Source organism: Penicillium manginii (assembly GCF_028828005.1).
Source record: "Penicillium manginii strain IBT 31320 chromosome Unknown utg000008l:1.0-3226943.0:1.0-3228205.0, whole genome shotgun sequence".
Taxonomy (NCBI): Eukaryota; Fungi; Ascomycota; class Eurotiomycetes; order Eurotiales; family Aspergillaceae; genus Penicillium; species Penicillium manginii.
This window is the reverse complement of record NW_026643109.1, coordinates 2,701,525-2,720,177: the sequence shown is the minus strand read 5'-3', so window position 1 is coordinate 2,720,177 and position 18,653 is coordinate 2,701,525. Positions and strand designations below refer to the sequence as shown.

At 59.1% G+C, this 18,653-nt stretch overlaps 2 protein-coding genes across 2 annotated transcripts; both read right to left on the bottom strand.

The window, feature by feature from the left end:
• Nucleotides 1-11: 11 nt before the first annotated feature.
• Nucleotides 12-10,970, bottom strand: N7533_011628 (uncharacterized protein; the record flags this gene model as incomplete). Its single annotated transcript, XM_057108278.1, has 1 exon — nucleotides 12-10,970. The coding sequence occupies one exon, from the start codon at nucleotides 10,968-10,970 to the stop codon at nucleotides 12-14; it is 10,959 nt and encodes a 3,652-aa protein (XP_056955656.1).
• An 81-nt stretch (nucleotides 10,971-11,051) lies between these two features.
• N7533_011627 (uncharacterized protein) lies at nucleotides 11,052-18,641 on the bottom strand (the record flags this gene model as incomplete). Its single annotated transcript, XM_057108277.1, has 1 exon — nucleotides 11,052-18,641. The coding sequence occupies one exon, from the start codon at nucleotides 18,639-18,641 to the stop codon at nucleotides 11,052-11,054; it is 7,590 nt and encodes a 2,529-aa protein (XP_056955655.1).
• Nucleotides 18,642-18,653: the final 12 nt, after the last annotated feature.

The following is an 18,653-nucleotide window of genomic DNA, read 5'->3' as shown; positions in this document are numbered from 1 at the left end:
CTGCTCGCTGTTCATGCAAGAGACGAGGCTGCGCAGTGATTTCCGATCGACTTTGCCGGACGTGTTGAGCGGCAGTTGCTGCAGGGGATGTAGTGCGAGGGCACCATGTAGACCGGCAGTACCTTGGAGGCGGCGCTGGCAGCTGCAGCAAACAACGCTCGCGTCTCTGCATGTACGTCGGAAATCGAGATAGCATCCACGGAGCCTCCAACTATCACATCGCCCGTAAGCGACACAAATGCGGCCAGTGACTGCTGGCTGTCGCTGAGCTGGACCAGGTCCACCGCCACTCGGCTGGCTTCGCCCAGGTTGAGCTGCAGGTGGTGCTCGATGTCGCCCAGCTCGATCCGCTGTCCGTGAAGCTTGATCTGGGTGTCTTTGCGACCCAGGTAGTCCAGGGTCCCGTCTTCGTTGTATGCGACCAAGTCGCCCGTGGCGTAGTACCGAGTAGGGGTTGTGTCGTGGTGCCAGGCTTGACTTCTCCACAAGGGAAGCTCGATAAACGCTGCCTCTGTCCTCTTGGGATCCTCCTGATATCCCGGGGACACGAGGGGACCACCGACCATCAATTCACCCGGACTTCCGATCGGGGCCAGCCGGTGGTGGTTCTGCGGGTCAACCACAAAGTGCGAGCTTGCCAGGGGGCGCCCGATGTTGCTGGGAGATTGGTCTGCAGCGCCGACCTGCCCGTTCCACGCACAGTAAATGGTACATTCGGCAGGTCCATAGCAGTTGTGGAATCCGGTCAGACTCGTGCCCTGCGACCAGAGCTCGATCGCCTTCTGGGACACGGCTTCACCCGCGAGGACCAGAGTACGTAGCGTAGGCACATCTGCTGGCGAGAGAAGCGATGCCACCGTCGGAGTCAAGCATGCAAAGTTGACTGCTTTTGCTCTCATGAAACCCGAGAGATTGTTCATCCGTTGCTCATCGGAGGGGATGCAGACGCAGGCGCCACGGGTCAGCGAGGTAAAGACATCCTGGATGCTAATATCGAAGACAAATGCAGCGAACTGCAACACGCGCGTGCCTGCTGCAATACCTAGGGCATTTCCATGCGCCTCCATGCTAGTGCAGACGGATTCATGGGTCAGAATCACCCCCTTGGGGACACCGCTACTGCCGGACGTGTAGATAATAAAGGCAGGTGATGCTGGATCCACGTCGGGGAGGGTCTGGCGGGCAGGGGCCAGATATTGCACTGTATCTTCGTCAATGCTCATCCGGGTTAAGCCGAGGTCGTCACAGTGAGAGGCACACGATCTAGCAGTCAGAGCGACCCTGGCCCCAGTGTGCTCGAGGATGAGTCGATGGCGGTCCTTGGGATGGGCAGGATCCAGGGGAACAGCAGTTGCACCAGCCTTGATGATAGCAAGGAAGGCCACGACAATCCATGCAGACTTGGGGAAGAGGATTGGCACCCTGGATCCTGGTGTGACTCCCATCCTCTGCACATGAGCCGCGAGTCTCGTGGACCACTCGTCCAATTCCCGGTAGCTGATCTGGTAATCCCACGCATCCACCGCGGGGGCATCGGGGTGGAGAGTGGCCTGGTGACGGAAGAGGTCGTGAACAGTGCTGTGCAAGACGCCCGTGATGATTGGAGCCCATTGACGAATCTGGTTGTGGTCGTGCGCACCAACCATCTTCAACGAGCCGATGGCAGCAGAGGGCTGCTGGATCAGCGAGTGCAGGATGGCCGTCATGGAAGAAGCAACATGCGAGACCTGCCAGTGGGAAATGGTGCCCGGCCAGTGCGTGATGGATGCTCGCGAGCCGTGGTCGGACAGCTGAACATTGACCGTCAAGTCGAACTCGGTGGGATCGTGCGAGGCAAGGCTCTTAAAGGAGAGGTGCGAGGGACTGCTCAGACTTCCTGCTCCTCCTGCACTGAGTCTCTGCACGGAGAGCATGGTGTTGAAGAGCGCGGCGCCACTCATCCCCAGCGACTGCTGGACTCGACCCAGCGGCACATGCTGGTGGTCCAGGGCGGCGAGATAGCCTTGTTGAGTCGTTCGCAGCACATCGACTGCGTTGAAAGTGCCTTCGAGCTGCATGCGGCAGACGAGCATGTTGATGAGCGGCCCAACGGTCGAGTCAATCCCTGGAACGGGAATGTCTCTTCCAGCAACCAGATATCCAAAGGCCACGTCGCTGGTCATGGTGAAGCTCTGCAGGACGAGGCCCCAGACAGTCTGGAAGATGTTGGCGGCGGTAACCCGGTGGGCGCTGCAGAAGGACTGGATGGCCTCGTGGTCGAGGTTGAGGTCGATCTCCGTCACACTGAGCTCATTTGCCTCGTGCAGCGACGGCCGAGAGGGGAAATGGCAGGGCTTGATGCCGCTCAAATATTCGGTCCAGTACTTCAGGGCAGCATCCACCGATTTCGATTGCACATAGCTGATGTAGTCGCGATACGGAGTGGCAGGGAGATGGTCGAGGGCTCCGCGGTATGCCGCATCGAGGTCCTTGAGCAGGATCGACAATGATTCCGCATCCATGAGGGCATGGTTCATCTCCAGTTTGAAAAAGAGACGCCCTTCGCGGGTGCTGCACACCGTCATGCGATGCGGCAGCTCCGATCGGCTGCTGTACGTATCGGCCGATGGGTGAGAGAGGGCACTGGAGGCCTCTTGTGCGTCCTCCACAGTCTCGACCACAATAGACGGGGTGGGGGAATGAAGAACAACCTGGTCAAAGCTGCCCTCGCCGGAAATGGCAGAGGTGAAGACTGTGCGCAGCATGGGATGGCGACGCACGACAGCCCGCCACGCCTCGACGAATCTCTGTGGCTGCAACGCATTGAGTACCTCGAACTTGAAGCTGGTGCGATACTCGTCTGCACCACGGCCCTGGCTGATGAGGAGGCCGTGCTGCATCGCAGAGGATGGGTAAATGTCCTCCACCTCGTCAATGCTCTTGACGGCGAGGTCGGCACTCAGCGCAGCCTCCAACCCGTCGAGAAGACTGTACGTTAGCGATGGGAGGAGTGGGAAGTCCGCGAGAGTCTTCTGCGCGGGCAGGGATGGGAGCTCGCGGGCCATGCGCTTCAGGGACGCCTCGGTGAAATGGAACCATTGCCTGATTCCATCCTGCCGATCCATGTAGCGGCTGTGGGTGAGGATCAGAGTCGCCTGCCCGTCTGTGATCCTGGTGTTGATCTCGAAGAGAGCCATCCGGGGCACGTTATTGGCCACGTCGGAGTAGCCTGGGACATCTTGGATGTTTCCCTGCTTGAAAATCCCCTCATTGCGGGTCATGCTGCGGAAATGGCCGAGGTAGTTGAACATAATCTCCATTGGCCGGTGGCCTGAGCCCCGGTTGGAGTACGTCGAGGCGAGATAGCTTTGCGTACTCAGGCGCTGCCGCCGGTCTTTGGCCCAGCGGATGGTGTTGACGAGATCAGCAACGTCGGGGACGTAGACGGGTGTGATGGCAGTGAACCAGCCGACGGTTTTGGTGATGTCGACCTGCTGCTCGTCGGCATCGCGTCCGTGGCCCTCCACGAAGACAGTTGGGAGTTGGCGCTGGGTGAATGTCAGGCCGAAAGCGTGGATCACGGCCGCGACGAAGAGATCGGTGATGTTGGTGTTGAAGACCCGGTGGCACTCGCTCAGCAGGACCTTGGTGGTGCTCTGGTCCAGCGTGAAGATCTCCACCAGAGCGTTCCCGTAGGTGTTGGGCTTGTCTTCACCACCCCAGTACCCCTTGGGGGGCTCCGAGACGGGGAAGTCAATCTCGGGGCGTGGAGCTTGGGCTTGGAGCTGGACCCAGGACTGGTACGGGAAGGCGTTGACGACAGGGGTTTCGATCTCTGGGGATAGGTCGTCCTCGAGTGCGGTGAGGATCAGTTGCCAGGAAACCATGTCGACGACCAGGTGGTGCGCCGCGAGATAGAGCACTCGCGACCCGTCATCGAGCTCGAACCAGTTGGCGGCGAAGACGGGTCCGTTCTGGATGTCGAGGGAGGCCTGCGTACGCACAATGGCCTCGTCCATCATTTGTCGCCTGCATGCTGTGTATTCGTTGAATGCATACGCGGCGACGGAAGCAGAGCTGACGAGCTGCTTCCACCCGCTGGCCGACGGGGTAAAGCGGGCTCGAAGCATAGAGTGAGCCATTACAATCGAGTCGAGCGCAGTCCGAACCTGCTTGCCTGTACATTGAGCAGTGCACTGAACCAGCACGCTCTGGTTGAAGTGGCTGGAGGGTTTGTCGTCCGAGATGGCCATGAACATCTGTTGGATGGGCGACAGATCAAAGACCGAATCCGCTGGATCTTGCCACAGGTCGACAGCGGCCTCCAGCTGCTTTGCGCGGTCGCAGAGCTCGAAGATGCTCTGGCTCTGGAGGATGTCCTGCACGCGGATTCCGAGCCCCTCCTTGCGGGCCTGCGAAACAAGCTGCATCGCGCTGATCGAATCACCGCCCAAAGCGATGAACGGCCGGTTGAAGTAAACTTGCTCCGGTTCGAGGCCCAGTACTCTTGTCAGAGCAGCCTGCAGTCGGCGTTGCGCGGCCGAGCTTAGCTGGTCTGCCCCAGACCGTGCCTGTAGACGGTCTGCAGCAAGTACGGTCTCCTGTTCCATGTCTTGAAGCCACGCCGCAATGCGGGATCGGTCGAGCTTGCCAGAAAGAGACATTGGAATGGACTCGACTGGAAGCCACACGGTTGGTACCATATAAGGCGGCAAGCTCGAGGCCAGAGCCTGACGCACTTGGTTGAGCTGGGCAGCCACTGCCTCTCGATGGGCGTCGGCAACCAGATTCAACTCCGATGATCCGGGTCGGTCAAAGTCACGGAAAGAGATGACCGCGGCGATTCGGTCCTTAAAAGCTCCGGACTTGGGGAGAAGCGCCATGGTGTTGGCCACCTGCTCCTGGCGGGAGAGGTGGTAGTCGATCTCGGACAGCTCTAGTCGTTGGCCATGCAGTTTGACCTGTGAGTCTTTACGGCCCACATAGTCTAGGGTGCCATCCTCGTTATAGCGAACCAGATCTCCAGTGCGGTACAGGCGACGGCCAACCTTGACTCCGTCGACAAGCGCCCACTCCGGATCGACGGTGAATGACAGGGCCGTCTTCTCAGAGTCGTTCAGATAGCCTCTTGCGAGCAACGGACCCTCGATGAGAAGTTCGCCAGTGCTTCCCAGCGGCGCCAAACGGTGGTGGTTCGTGATCTCCGTCACCCAGAGTAAACTGGAGATGGGGTCTCCGATATTGTACGGCTTGTGTGAGACCCCAAGTCGAGGATTGACCGAGCAATAAATACTGCATTCAGCCGGGCCATAGCAGTTGTTGAATTGGCTGAGACCGGAGTCCTTCCAGATGTCAACCACGTTCTGTGGGATCGCTTCCCCTCCCATTGAGAGGATCTTCAGGCCCGGCACATCGGATGGACGCAGGACGGCTGCGACTGCCGGAGTCAGGAAGGCCCAGTTCACGTTCATGTCACGAATGGCTCCCGCGAGGTCATTCAAGCGCTGGTCTTCGCTCGGCATACAGACGCACCCTCCACGTGTAAGCGTTGTGAAAATGTCCTGGACGCTGGCATCGAAGATGAAGGAGGAGAATTGAAGAACCTGGCTGTTTCCATTGATTCCGACCACGTCGGCGTGGGCAGCCATTGTCGTGCAGAGGGAGCCGTGTTCCAGGACGATTCCTTTGGGAACTCCCGTGCTGCCAGAGGTGTAAATGATGATGGCGGTGTTCTTGTGAGTGACACGGGGCGAAATAGGGGTCGATCCCGACAGCCCAGTCGCCTCGAGCAGGTCCAGGAGGTCCTTACTGACGGTAACCACAGCTTGAGGATACCCTTCAAATCGGGAAGCTTGGGACGGGCTGGCGACAATGACGCGGGCATCGACCTGTTCAAGGATCGTCTCGTGCCGGCTGCGGGGGTGGGCAGGGTCGAGGGCGACGAATGCACCGCCGGCCTTGAGAATAGCGACTAGCGCTATAACTGCCCATGCAGATTTGTCGGAGCAAAAGGGAACTATGACCTCTGGCCCGACTCCGAGCGCGATCAGATGGTGGGCAAGAGTGCTGGATTGGTGCTCCAGCTCCTCGTACGTGAAGCTGGTATCCCAGCCATAAACAGCAGGAGATTTGGGTTTGGCTGATGCCTGCTGGGTGATGAGTTCGTGGATGCAGAAGGGCTCGTAGAGCTCTTGGTCGTTGAATGTCTCGTAGGTGCGCTTCCACTGCTCCAGTTGTGTCTTGTCCCGATGGCTGAAGGTGTCGACTGTTGACAGCAGCGAGGAGGAGCTCGAAACGAGGCTTTCCATCGCCTTGCCGAATGTATGGAGGATACCATTCGCCTCCCAGTCCGAGAGGGCTGGACTCCAGTAACCAAGGGTAGCAGTAGTCTCAGAGGTGGCTGTGTTGGACTCGAGCGTAATGGTCACGTCGTACTCGGTGGCATCGTAACCTCCGATCGTCTCGAAGGAGATGGTCGAAAGCCCAGAGGTGGCTGCAATGGCCGGCTGCACGAGCTGAACGCTCATAATACTGTTGAAGAGCGGCCTTCCGCCTATTTGAAGGGCATGCTGGATCTCAGCGATTGAGCAGTAGTGGTACTCTAACGCAGACAGGTAATCGCGCTGGACGGCCTTGACCAGGTCGCTGACGGGGGTACCCTCGGACACATCAACCGCCGTTACCAGCAAATCAATAAACGGCCCGACAATCTTCTCAATCTGGTTGATGGGGAGTCCTCGCCCGGCAGACACGAAGCCAAAAGTGGCGGTTTGGCAGCCAGTGTAGGCACGCAGGGTCAGCGCCCACGCTGCCTGGTACACCGTTGCAGCTGTCACCCGGTGCGTCTGGCAGAAGTGCTGCAGTTCTGCCGATACAGAGCTCATATCGAGGGAAGCAAAGCGAAGTTCACGATCAGCACCGCCCACAGGGCCAGTGATGGGCATGTAGCACGGCTCGACCTGGCGCAGTCGAGTCACCCAATAGTCGAGTGCTGTCCCTGTAGGTTGCGATGCCAGGTATTCGAGATAGCGTCTATACGAGGGTCGTGGGCTGGTGGGTGGCTTGTGATACTCTGCACGCAGGTCCTCCATGATGATGGCGAGGGACGCTGCATCCATGATCGTGTGGTGGATCTCCAGCTTACACAACACGCGTCCTGTCGGCGTGGTATACATGGTCAGGAAGTGAGGCGGTGCTTCCATGGCATTGGGGATATTTTTGATGCTGTGGAGCGCACTGACGGCGTCTTTGTCCTGCCCACGAATGATCTGGTGCCGGGGAGCAGCTGCTCTCAGCACGACCTGGAACACATCGCTGGCCTCGAGTGGGCTGTGCATCATGACTGTGCGCAGTGCGGAGTGATGCGAAACCACTGCCTTCCAGGCCACTGCAAGTCTCTCGCAATCGACCGGATCTTGGCTGGAGGCAGGATGGACTTCGAACACCGTCTCGACCTCGTAAGAACCAGGGTTGAGGCTCTGGCTCATGATAATGCCCCGTTGGATGGGTGAGCAAGGATATACGTCGTCAACATCGGCAAAGGTATTAACCAGTGGCAGCGCCGTGATTGCTTCTTGGACCTGCTTCAAACCCTCATCGTCCACGCCAAGAAGAGAGAAATCACTGAGCGGTCGTTGAACTGGAGCGTTCAGCAGGTCTTCCACCGTTTCGTTCAAGCACTGCTCGTATTCGGCAAGCCACTTGCGAACCTCCTGCACACGCTCGATGGCTGGATCGTACATGAACGAGACGTGAACCTGTCCTTGCTTGACGAATGCCGAAATCTCGAACAGCGCAAGCCGGGGCACGCCGGCTCCCACGTCCGGTGCCACATCCCACTGCTCGCCGGAGGCAGCTTGTAGGATCGCTTGCGTATTGTTGAGCTGCTGGTATTGTCCGAGATAGTTGAACAGGACCTCGAGGGGCCAGTGGCTGCGGAACGCAGCTTGCCCTTGCGGATTCCAGGTGCGACTCGCAAGGTAGGATGAGCCGTTCCCGGGGAGGGCGTTTCGCCACTGCTTGACAAGGTCAACCGCATCAACTGGGTCTGGGGGCGGATACTTGGAGCCTGCTGGGTGCATGCGGACCGGGGCCATTGAGGTGAACCAGCCGACGGTGTTATTCACATCGGCGGACGCAATCCAGGGCTCTCTGCCATGGCCCTCGGTGTAGACTGTGGGGGCCTCTCGGTCTACAAAGACGCGAGAGAAGGACAACATCAGGGCAGCGATGAAGATGTCTGCCGGACTAGTTCGGAGGTTGTCGTTGGCTGGGCCGAGCAGCGACGCGGTCTGTTCGCTGCTAAGGCTGAAAATGCTCGATTCTGCATTATCGTAGACGAACCTCTTGCCCAGCGCACCCCAGTAGCCGTAATCCGACGCCGGAACGTCAAATGGCAATGATTCTGTTGAGCCCAGCTGAGTCTCTGCGTGTTCCTTTTGCATCTGGACCCAGGCGGGGAAAGGCATCGTCGCCGGGGTACTTAACTCGTGGACCCGGAGGTAATCTTCCAGATCCTGCAGAATCACTCGCCAGGACATGAGGTCGATTACCAGATGGTGTGCAATGACGAAGAGCACGCGCTCGCCCTCTGGCGCCTGGAACAGGTCGGCGCCAATTATCGGGCCACTCGTTACGTTGATGGAGGCTTGCGCAGTCACTGTCGCCTTCTTAACAAGCTGAGGATGAGCATCATTGTGGAACTTGAACCGATAGGAACTTTCCACGTTGTCACTGACCAGCTGGCGCCATTCGCCAACCTTGTCTTGGTGGAAGCGAGCACGGAGCATGCCATGACGCTGCACCACTGCGTGGAGAGCAGCTTCGATTGCATCTGGAGAAACGTCACCAGCAACGCGGAGTAGCATGCTCTGATTGAAGGGAGTAACCTCGTTATCAGACATTTCAAAGTACAGTGCCTGAATGGGCGACAGCTCGAATTTCCGGTTCTCCACGACGGCGACCTCGCTCCAGGGGTTGTGGTCGACCCGGAGCCCACGGGCGATGTCAGCGACGGTCTCACTCTGGAGAACATCGCGGACGTGCGTGGTCAGTCCTCGGGCCCTGCACTTGGTAACCAGCTGCATTGCGGTGATCGAGTCACCACCCAGGCTAACGAACGATCGGTTCAAGGCGACCTGGTCCCTGGAGATGTTGAGGACCTCGGCGAGGACGTCCTGGATGCGTGCCTCGCTGCTGCTCGATGGGGTGCAGTTGTGGGTTGTGTGTGTGACACCCATGTGCTTGTCGATTGCAGCCTTGTCGAGCCGGCTCACCAGGGTCTGCACCCTGCGCCGATCGATCTTGTTGGATGTATTCAGGGGAATCCCGTTCACCACCAGCCAGATGCTGGGAACCATGTAGGATGGGAGTGCAGCACTGAGTCTGGTTTGAATCCGGGAGACGATAGACTTGACTTCCCCGCTTCCATCGTCGGAGACAAGCTGGATATCCTCGCCTTGGCGGGCAGAGAGCGAAAGAACCGCAAACAGTCGCCCGCTGTAGGGTCCGCTGGAAGCCAGCAGGGCCACTGCTCCGTGGACGTCTTCGTCGGATACCATGTGGTACTCGACTTCTCCCAGTTCAAGGCGTTGACCGTTGATCTTGGCCTGCGAGTCCTTGCGCCCCAAGTAGTCGAGCGACCCATCGGCATTGTAGCAGACGAGATCCCCGGTTTTGTACATGCGTCTTCCCCTGGCGCTACCAAACTGGGCCACCCAGGACGGGTCGGTGATGAAGACGGCATTCGTCTGGTCGGGGCTGTGGAGATAGCCTTGGGCGGACACAATCGGGCCCTCGATCAGGAGCTCTCCGATGCAACCGACCGGAACAAGCTGATTGTGATCAGCCGGGTTTACCAGCCAGACGGGGCCAGCAAGAGGGCGACCGATATTGCAGGCTCGGATGGCCGGTTCAGCCACGTGGAGATTCGCCGTCGCGTAGATTGTGCACTCGGCCGGTCCGTAGCAGTTGTTGAACGCCTCCAGGTGGCTGTCCCGCCAGATGTCGCGGGTCTGCTCTGTCACTGCTTCACCAGCGAGCGTGAGGACGCGCAGAGTCGGGACGCTGCGTGGATCAAGCAAGCGAGCGACAGTGGGGGTAAGGGACGCCCAGTTCGCCTCGTACTGGCGAATCGCACCGGCGAGGTCATTATCCCGCTGTGTCTGGGATGGGATGCAGACGCACGCGCCGCGGGTCAGCGAAGTGAAGATATCCTGCAAGCTGATATCGAATACATATGCTGCAAATTGCAACGCACGAGTGCCCGTACCGATGGAGAGGGCAGCACCATGGGCTTCCATGCTGACGCTGAGGGATCGGTGGTCAAGAACAACGCCTTTTGGCACACCTGTAGAGCCAGAGGTATAGATGATGAACGCGGGGTCGGAGAGCTGGACCACATTCATGGCAGCAGTCGGCGCCTCAAGGGAGAGAGATGTCGTCAGTTCGTCGTCCACGACCAGTGCAGAAACACTCAGTTCATCGAAGCGGGAACTGAAAGCGCTCTGGGTGAGAACCACCGCTGCTCTAGTATCGTTGAGGATCGTGGCATGACGACTGCTCGGGTGCGAGGGGTCCAACGCAACACAGGCGCCACCAGCCTGGAGAATAGCGAGCATCGAAACGACTGCCCACTTGGACTTGTCAAAGCAGAACGGAACGATAACCCCGGATTGAACCCCCCAATGCGAGGAGAGATGGTTGGCGAGCTTCCTCGAAAGCAGAACAAGCTCAGCATACGTCAAGTCCCCGTCCCACGCTGCGATCGCAGGCTGGTGTGGGCTCTTGATGGCTTGACGCTCGACGAGCATGTGCACGTGTTCTTCTACATCCCGGGGCGGTGCAATACCCTCATTATATTCGGCGACTTGGGCCAGATTTCTGTCGCTGAAGCGTTCGATCGATGCGAGGTTCCGTCTGGGGTGGTCTGTGACGGAGTGCAGGATCTTGGTGAAGGTGCTGGCGACATTCTGGGCCTGCCATTCGAACATGAGAGACTCCCAGTACGTGAGGCCCACGTAGGAGCGGTGCTCACCAACGGCCACATGCACGGTCAGCTCGTACTGAAGCTGTCAGCCCTGCACAGATGTATTAGTGGGAAGACTTACCTCTGTAGGATCCTGCGCCCCAACACGTTCGTAGCGGAGCGCCTCGGTCTCGCTATCGGTTGCACCTTCTCGTTGCACAGACATGATCGAATTGAAGAGGGCCGTCTGGGAGATGCCCAGGGCGTGCTGGATGTCTCCCAGCGGGCAATGCTGGTGCTCGAGGCTTGCGGCATACGTCGACTGTACCCCGGTCAGGAAGCTCGAGACACTCTCGCGGGCGGCAATCTTCATGCGGCGGACGAGCATGCTGATAAACGGTCCCACCGTCTCCTCGGCGTCGTCGACCGCGATATCGCGACCGGATGAAATAAACCCGAAGCACACATCGTCGCTGGAGGTGTAGCTCTGCAGCACGAGCGCCCATACGGCCTGGAACAGGGAGGGCAGGGTAACTCCAACGCTGCGGCAGAAGACGCGCAGACGATCCGACGTGATTTGCAGGTCAACTTCCAGAGTCCTTGTAGTCCTTGTAGTCCTTTCCACGGAGCGTCTGGCAGTCTCCATGGGGAAGTGGCACCCCTCGAGGCCAGCAAGGGAGGATTTCCAGTACTCAAGAGACCTCTTGATCGGGTGCTGCTGGATGTAGCGGACAAAGTTGGCGTACGAGGGGCCGGAGCCTGCCGGGAGATGGCCTTCATATGCCAGCGCCAGGTCGCGCAGAATCAGAGTGGTCGCGGCCGCGTCGACGATTGTGTGGTTGATTGACAGCTTGAAGAACACCTTGCCCGACTGCGACACGCACATCTTGACGCGATGCTGGAGCCCGCCCTCGTGGTAGCGAGGAGGCTCCAAGCGGGCCAGCATCTCCATGCCCTCATCATCGGTTGGTGCATGGAGGATCTCAATGTCCGGCTGCGCGTTCTTGAGAACCACCAGGTCGAATACATCGTCGCGCGAGATATTGTCAGCAAAGAGTGTGCGCAGGATGCCGTGACGCTGCACCACCTGCTTCCACGATCGAGCCAGTCGGTCAACATCCACGTCAAGCCCATTGGAGCGCGCCGGGTCCCGCACGGCAAACGTGAAGAACACTTGATACGTTTCCGGCGCCTTGGTCTGACTCAGGAGCATGGCGACCTGCATCGGCGCGCAAGGGTACATATCTTCAACGTCGCTGGCACTCGCGACGCCGAGGGCAGGCAGGCGAGCGGTGGTCAGCCTCTCCAGGTCATCGTAGGAAAGCGACATGAGCGGATAGTCGCTGGGAGTCGGAGTAAACGGCAAGGCAGGAAGCACAATGGCTGCGGTGGTCAGGGCCTGTTCGTATCCCTTGAGCCATGCAAGACTGCGCTGGCTGCTCGACTGCATCTGCCCGCTGAATGCAAACTGGACCTGGACCCCGTGAGCTGCAGCCCGAACAAAGACCTCGAGCAGAGCCGGGCGGACTGCGTTAGGATGCACAGTCAATACTTCCTTGCCCATCGGGATGACCTTGAATAACCCTTGGCGTTGATTCTCGATGTCGAGGTGGAAGACGACTTCCATCGGCCACTGCTTGACCGAGTGGTGCGTAGCTTGTCGGCGCTGGTCTTTGACCACAATCATGGTCTTGACCATGTCATCCACGTTGGAGAGTGAGAGCTTGAGAGGCGTGAACCGAGAGAAACGGCCGACCGTACGAGCGTACGTGTTATCTCGGTCACCCACCTCGTAGCAGTGGACCACGGGCGGTTCTCGATCGGTGAAGACGCCCTTGTACGAGTGGAGAAGCAGAGCGATGAAGATATCGCGAGGGTCCGCGTGCAGTCCGTTCTCACCGCGCACAACGCCTGTTGACACGTCGGGTGGCAGGGAGAATTCAAGAGACTTGACATCCGCAGCATCGGTCGCCGTCTCCCTGTCCTGGACGCCCCAGTAAGTGTAGATCGACGGCGCCAGTGCCGTTGCAGAGGTATCAAGTGACTCCTCAGTCTGCTGGCGCACAAAGGCTTGGAAGCCAGGAGGTTTGCTGGGCTCGGTCTCCTTGAAGATGACACTCTCCAGGTCATCAGCAATGACGCGCCATGAGGGTTCATCGATGAACAGAGCATGGGCGGCCAGGTACAGGTACTGCTTTCCTCCAGGGACATCGAACAGACCTGCGATAGATATCGGTCCCGTCTCGGGGTGGATGACATCCGGCTCACTCACCATGTGCTGGTACATGTCCTGGACAGTCTGGACACGGCGGTGGGTGAACCTGAAGGATTGGTCGACATCCTCGGTGATTGTCTGCACCCATCCGGTGCTTGATCGATGCACACGAGCGCGGAGCATGGCATGGGTACCAATGACCGTCCGGAGCGCTCGCTCCACACGGGACGGCAATATTGGTCCTGGAAATTCCAGGACAATGCTCTCGTTGACAGGGTGGCTCAGCCCCTTGGACGAGCGGAGAATAACCTCTTGTCCGAGCAGCAGACGGAATGGCTCCTTTGAGGCGTCGCCGGTAGGACTGGCGTCGGGCGCCGAGCGGCTCATGGCCAGGGCAAGGTCGGATAAGGTCTTTGACCGCAGGATATCCTTGACGGCGAGTTCTAGGCCCTGCTGGCGGCACGAGGCGGAAATCTGCATCGCCATGATGGAGTCACCACCTTGGGCGGCAAAGGACCGGGCGAGAGAGACCGTGGCAGGAGGGACACCCAGAGCGCCACCGACAATGCGCTGGATCTCGCGCTCCATGGCCGTGGCCGGCTCGGTCTGCTCATTATCGGCGGAGAGGGCGGACACTCGCTGGTACATCTCCTCGTCTGCGGACTGCAGGAAGCTGGCGATCTTTGCGCGGTCGATCTTGCCCGAGGAGTTCAACGGGAGTTGTTTCAGAGGGACCCAGACGGTAGGCACCATGTATCCAGGCAGTTTCTGCGAGACCGACTCCTGCAGGCTGGACAGCAGAGAGAGGGCGAGGGTCTTGCTGCTGTTGTCGATGAGCGCCATCTGCTCGCCATCGGCCAGCGCGTGCAGCGAAAGGACGGCCACGAGCTTGTTCCCGAATAGCCCTTCGTTGAGCAGCACAGCTACCACATCTTTGGTCGATTCGTGGGCCAGGAGATGGTGTTCGACCTCTCCGAGTTCAAGGCGCTGCCCGTTAACCTTGACCTGGGCGTCCTTGCGGCCCAGATACGTCAGGGTTCCATCTTGCTCATAGCGCACGAGATCGCCGGTCCTGTATATTCGAGGCGCGGAGTCCTTGAGTCGAGATGCCCAGGGGGGACTGGGCACAAACGCAGCATCGGTCTTCTGGGAGTCGTGAAGATAACCGCGTGCCAGGGAGTGGCCCTCGACAACGAGTTCGCCCACGCAGCCGACAGGGACCAGGCGGTTGACATCCTGGATATCGACAATCCACGATCGACTGCTCACCGCACGCCCGAGCTTGGAAGGCCTATTGTCCTCCACCGTCACCTCCCGGGTGAGGCAGAAGACACATGCCTCGGTCGGTCCGTAGCCATTCATGAGGCGCACCTTCGAGGCCCATGTGTCCACATTCTCCTGTCGCATCGCCTCTCCGCCTAGAACAAGCGTCTCGAGGTGTGTAGCCTGGTTGGGGTCGATGAGCGTGACAAAGGTGGGTGTGAAGAAGGCCCAATTGACGCGCATCTTGTTCATCGTGTGGATAATTTCTGCCGTGCGGTCTTCGTCGCGCGGGATACAGACGCAACCGCCAAAGACCAGCGTAGTGAAGATCTCTGCGATGCTCGCGTCGAATCCAAAGGACGCGAACTGCAGCGCTCGTGTTGTGCTGTCAAAGTGCATGGCCCGGCCGTGGCCCATTACACTGGTGCACGCGGCCGCATGTTCGATGACCACCCCCTTGGGTGTGCCTGTACTGCCCGATGTGAAAATCACATACGCCGCATCGTGTGGGCCGGCACGCCGGGTGAGAGCAGTGGCCGAGGAAGGCAGCAACTGTAGCGATTTCCTCGACACTTGAACTATATGGATGCAGGATATGCCGTTATCCTGCGTCTCGGGCGACACGACGATCACAGTGGAGCTCAGCTGCGTGACAATTGCCTCTCGCCGGGCCAAAGGCTGGGAAGGATCTAAGGGCACATACGCACCACCCGCCTTGAGCACAGCCACCATGGCAACCACTGCCCAGGCCGACTTTTCCATGCTGATCGGGACGAAGGCGCCTGCACCGACGCCCAGGTCCACCAAATGCTGCGCTAGGAGGTTTGAATAGCTGTTGAGGTCTGTGTAGGTCAATTCCGCGTCCCAGCTGTAGATCGCCATCTCTTTGGCACGCGGGAGGGTGTGTACGCCGATTAGTTCGGGCAGCGTGCTGTTGGTGGCCGCGGGTAGTGTCGAGTTCCAGTGTATAATGCTCTGCATGTGGTCCCCGGGCACCATGTCGAGGTCGCAGACGCGCGCGTCTGGTCGCTGGACGAGACTCTCAAAGACTTTGCTGAACGTCTTACCCAGGTTCTCTGCCTCCCATCGCGACATCTTGGCAGTCCAGTATCCAATGCTCACCCTAGGGCGCTCTTTGGATGCGACAGCCCCAAGGGTGAGATCGTATTCGGTCGGACTGTGTCCTCCGACGGTGGCGAAACGCACAGAAGAGCCATCGCGCTGCACCGCATCGGCGGGCGCCTCGATCGTGATGATCGAGTTGAACAGCGGCTTTCCTGCCAGACCAATCGCATTTTGGATCTCTGCGAGAGATAGGTGCTGGTGTTGCAGGCTCTGCAGGTAGTCGGACTGTACGGCCCTTGCGAGGTCGGCGGCGGTGCTGGAAGGGGCGACGATCAACCTGCACACAAGCATGTTGATGAAGGGACCGACAATGTCCGCGACATCTGGCAGCGGAATATCCCGGCCGGAGACCAGGTATCCGTAGCAGACATCGTCGGATCCTGTGTAGCAGCGCAGGACGTTGCCCCAGACGGCCTGGATGACATTGGCGATGGTTGTCCCCGTCGCCTGCTGGAATGCCTGCAACTGGCTCGCAAACGCCGACAGGTCCACCTCAACGTACTCGAGCTGGCCGCGGTCTTCGGACTGGGTCTTTGCAACAGTCAGATAGCAGGGCTCGACCCCTTGCAAGTATGCGGTCCAGTAGTTCAGGGCTTCCATCGGCACCTTGTGTTGCAAGTGCTGGATATACGAGCGGTACGACGGGGCTTTGTCGGCACTGAGCGTCCCTTCGTAGGCCCGCGCCAAGTCGCGGAAGATGAGCCCCATGGATCGACCATCGAACGTGGTGTGGTCAATGTCGATGCGTCCGTAGACTCGCCCGTCGCGGGATGTGCACAGCGTCAGATGGTGAGGGGGTGCTTTGCGGCAGTGGATATCAGGGGTCTGGATGGCGGAGAGGGCTGTGATCGAATCGTCCTGCTCAGCCTCAATCAATCGGTAACTGGTCTCTGGATCACAGACCAGGATCTGGTAGAACAGTGCATCCTGGGCCGCAGAGTCCTGCGCAAAGACTGTGGAGAGGGCTGCGTGCCGACGCACCACCTGCATCCAGGCCAATCCCAGACGCGACGCAGCAACGGAATCAGCGCCGGCCGCTGGGGTGGCCTCGAAGATCACACGGACGTCAGATGCCCCAGGGGATCGCATCTGACTGAGAAGCAGGCCTTGCTGAATTGGAGAACACGGATATATATCTTGCACCTCACGCGCCGACAGCCCAAGAGACCGTACGCTACGGTTGACCAAGCGGTTGAGGCCGGCATAGCTCAGTTGCAAGAGAGGGAAATCGCCCAATGTCTTCTCCGCTGGGTGGTTTGGAAGAGTTTCGCTGAGCTGCACAAGATGTGCCTGGATGGCTGCCGCCCAGCGCTCGATTTCACTCTGCCTCGAGGTCTCTTGGGGGTATGACATGCTCAGTCTGAGTGATCCATTTTCGATCGAGGCGGAAAGGTCAAAGAGGGCCTGGCTGCGGGTCTTGTGCGGCGCAGTAGAAGGACCCTGCACCTGCTTGAACGCCCTACTGGACCCTTGGACGAGCATAATGCCATCAAACCCACGGAAAAGAATCTCCACCGGTCGAGTGCTGTCCACAATTGACCGTGAAAGACGACGAGCATCCTTGCTCCGGCGGACAGCGTCGATCGGACTGCTGATCGTCTCGCCAATACATATCGGCACTCTGCTGGTGAAGCAGCCCACAGTCCCCGAAGGTTGCAAAGAGAGATCCTCAAAACAGTCTCTCCCATCGAGATCGAGATACACTGTCGGAAGGTTGATGCCCTGGAACGTGCTTCCAAAAGCACTGAAAAGAGAGGCGAGAAGAATATCCTGGATCTCGGTCTGGAAGGCAGCGTTGCATTGCTTGAGCAGGGCTGACGTGAGCTCGTGGCCCAAAGTAAAGCTCGTATGTGCCTGCGCAGCCGGGGTCTTTTCGTGGACTCCCCAGTATGCGAAGTCAATCGGAGCTACCTGTGTCTCCATTCGACTGGCTAGGTGTCGAGCACAAGTCTGGAAGGCGACCGGAGCTTCGGTCTTGAATTCTCCATCGGACAGAAGGTCGCTGAGATCTTGAAGCAGCATCTTCCAAGAGGCTTCGTCGACCACCGACTGATGGATGGCCAGAGACAATAGGTTCTCGCCGGTGTGCAGTTCGAACAGGTCTGCAATGAGCACGGGTCCTGGCTCTGCGCCAGAGCTCACCTGGCTGGCCTTGACTATGTCTGTGATCGCCTCGCGCGAGACAGCAGAGTGAGAAGTGAACCGGTAGGCGGAGTTGAGCTCTCCAGAGATGGATTGAGCCCACTCGGCTGCACCAGTTCGATGGAAACGAGCCCGGAGCATTGAATGCCTCCGCACGAGGGCATCGATTGCCGAGAGCACTTCGCTTGTCTTCACCGACGGGGGCATCTCAAGCAACACACTTTGGCTCGCATTGTCCGAGTCTTCTAAATACAGCTTTTGGCCAGGGGTCAACGGGAAGTATTCTTCGACCGTCTCCTCCTGGACTCCGGCTGAGGCAGCCATGACGGAAAGCTGCGCCAGATTCTCCGCTTGGAGAACATCCAGCATGCGAACGCTCATCCCGGACGTGCGGAATCGAGATACAGCCTGCATCGCAGTGACGGAATCTCCTCCGAGGCTGATGAAGGAGCGAGCGAGGGGCACATCGCTGCGGCCCAAGACAGCACCCACAGTCTCCTGCACCCGGCGATCCATCTCGGTGGCCGGGATGATGTCGACCACGCTGTCGAGTATGATGGACAGCTCCTCGAATTCGCTGTCATCAAGGGACTGGATCCACTGGCTGATCCGGGCCCGGTCGATCTTCAACGAGGTGTTCATCGGGATCGCACCGACGACCAGCCATGCAGAGGGGACCATATATCCCGGTAGACGCTCTGAAATCTTCTGGCGGACGCGTCGGACGCTTTGCGCCGCGGTGGCTTGTCGCGTCGGGCTGATGGGCTCGAGGCCCTTGCCTGTGCCATCGATGGCGGTCAACGACAGAACGGCGACAAGACGCTCACGATGGAGCGTCACGACGACCTGCTTGACCTGGTCGCTGCTGAGGGCGTGGTGTTCGATCTCTCCGAGCTCCAGCCGCTGCCCGTGCACCTTGACCTGGCTATCCTTGCGGCCCAAATAGTCCATGGAGCCGTCCTG